The 2,190-nt window shown below is 54.7% G+C and overlaps 1 protein-coding gene across 1 annotated transcript; it reads right to left on the bottom strand.

The window, feature by feature from the left end:
• Window positions 1–821: 821 nt before the first annotated feature.
• Window positions 822–1,481, bottom strand: LOC149768251 (uncharacterized). Its single transcript, XM_089927871.1, has one exon. It carries the CDS (start codon window positions 1,479–1,481, stop codon window positions 822–824), a length of 660 nt encoding a protein of 219 aa, XP_089783997.1.
• Between the last annotated feature and the right edge of the window lie 709 nt (window positions 1,482–2,190).

Consider the following 2,190-nt stretch of genomic DNA (forward strand, 5'->3'; position numbering starts at 1 on the left):
CCGCTGCAAGGGGTGGCGGCGAGCTCTTGCTACGTCGGCGATCACCTCCGGCCGAGCGAAAGCCCTCTCCCCGGGTGGGAGATCCCGTCGAGGCGTCACACTCGGGCCGATCACAGACAGCAACCCAGCTCCTCGATGCAACCCAGACCCTGGCAGAGCCCGATGGGCCTTAGCCGGCTCCGGGCCCTTTTCAGTGGACTTGGGCCCGACCCAGCCCTACCCATCTCCACCTGGCCCAGTAAGGGCGTCCGAGTCCCCCCCCCCCCCGGGTCCACTCACCGATTCATTGCTAAGCTCGGCCTGCTCGCCTGGTTGACTCAGGGCGCCGTCCACCACCTCAGTCGAACCACCCTGAGCTGACTTCTCCGGCGACCTCCGCCTAGCCACCTTGGTTGGTTTTTGCCAACCTTCCAAGTCCTGCGGTGAGACTGGCAGCTGCAGCCCCCCATCTTCCTCGCTCGGATTGACCGCAGCCGTCGCCGGAACCGAGCCCGCACTGGTGCTCGCCCCCGTCTGCTTCATCTTCCCTTTCCACCCTTTTGGTGCCCCGGTACCCTCGTTCCAGCTCATGGAAAGCCAAGGACCGTAGATCAAAGGATCCTCCGCTTCCTTTGGCGCCTTCCCAGTAACCGGACACCGACCACTACTGTCAACTCCCGCCTCCATTCCAGCCGTCGCCGGAGAAGAAAAACCACAGGCTGCCGCCCCATGACCAATACGGCCACATCTATAACAATATTCAGGTAGGTTTTCGTATACAAAATCCTGTCAAATCTTCCTCTCCAAACCCTCCTTAGCTCCCTTCAAGAAGATCCCCGGCTTTAGGGGAGCTCCACCTTCACCCGTGCAAACCCCCTTTTTTTCCCTTGGTCCGTGGCCGCGTCCAATGCCAAGGGTTTCCCGGCCGTCGCTGCGATCTGGAGCAGTGTCTCCTTTGCGCAGAAATCCAGCGGCAACCGCGGGAGGCGGAGCCAAGCCACCACCCTTCCAGCACCACCGGAGCCGGTGATGAATTTTGGTTTCCACCGTTCCATGGTGAAGAGTTGGCCGGCCACTAAACACGGCCCCCTCACCAGCAATGCCTCCCGATCCCTCTCACAGGCGAAGCGGACCGCCAGAACATCGTCCGCCATGGTGACAACCTCGACATTATAGTCTAGGTTCCCCATCCGTCTCAGCTCCCGCCCTACCCACTCCGCCGGCACCTTTCGCCCCACACTCTGCATAAACACAGAGGTGCTCCGCCACTCCTTCCTGGTCATCTCCAATCTCTCTTCAGGGACCTCCGGGAAGCAGCTCTGGAGGGCTCCCAGCTCACGCTCCGAGATGCGGTGGCGTATCCACCGACCCTGGTTCGCCGTTCCCTTAGCAACCGCCGCCCATGACCTACCTTTTGAGTCATCCCGGAGAGGATGGTACCCCAACCCCCCGACCCTCCCACGCTCTTCCGCCTCCCGTTCCTTAGCAATGGTGTCGGCCATTTGGTCCTCCCAACACCCGTTTGAAGAAATCCCCCAAGGACCGCACGACTATTGATGCGGCTCTCTCTCACTCTTCTCTCTCACGACTATTGGGAATGGGGTTGGCTTTCGACAACGCTTTCTAAAGCATTATTCGGAGGGGAGGTTCAGTGATGGGGCAATTGGCCAACGTTGTTAGAAAATCGGATGCTTTTGGTTTCCGACGACGCATTTTAGCGTCGTCTAACTTGGTTGGGTGTTGGGAATGACTGTTTTTCCTATAGTCTGATACAAAATGAATCTTGAGATGAAGCTACAATCTGCAGGAGTTCTCCCCTCTCCCCTGAATAGAGATCATTTATTTCCGATTTAATGAACTTACACATTTAATTTAATACACTAAAGAAATATGAAAGTACAATGACTTAGTTGTCTTATCATGTATTATTGTTTTTTATCTTTCGGCTTAGGACATAAATTATATTTTTCAGAAAGAAGTTTTGATTCGAGATGGATTTAGATTTACAATTAGACTATATTTCGATGCCCTGTCAGCACGTTTTGTATGTTGGCATTTTGATACTTTATCAGGGCGTTGTGCATTGGCACTTCTATACCTTACCTGTGGGAGTTTAACAATGGCACTTCAATACCGTGCCAGTAGAGATTATACGTTGGCATTTTGACATTCTACCAGGGCTTATATGTTGGCAGTTTGATACCCTACCAT

This window comes from Phoenix dactylifera, chromosome 2, assembly GCF_051530095.1.
Source record: "Phoenix dactylifera cultivar Ajwa chromosome 2, Ajwa_hap1_PhDact_Kaust_v1.1, whole genome shotgun sequence".
In the NCBI taxonomy this organism is placed as follows: domain Eukaryota; kingdom Viridiplantae; phylum Streptophyta; class Magnoliopsida; order Arecales; family Arecaceae; genus Phoenix; species Phoenix dactylifera.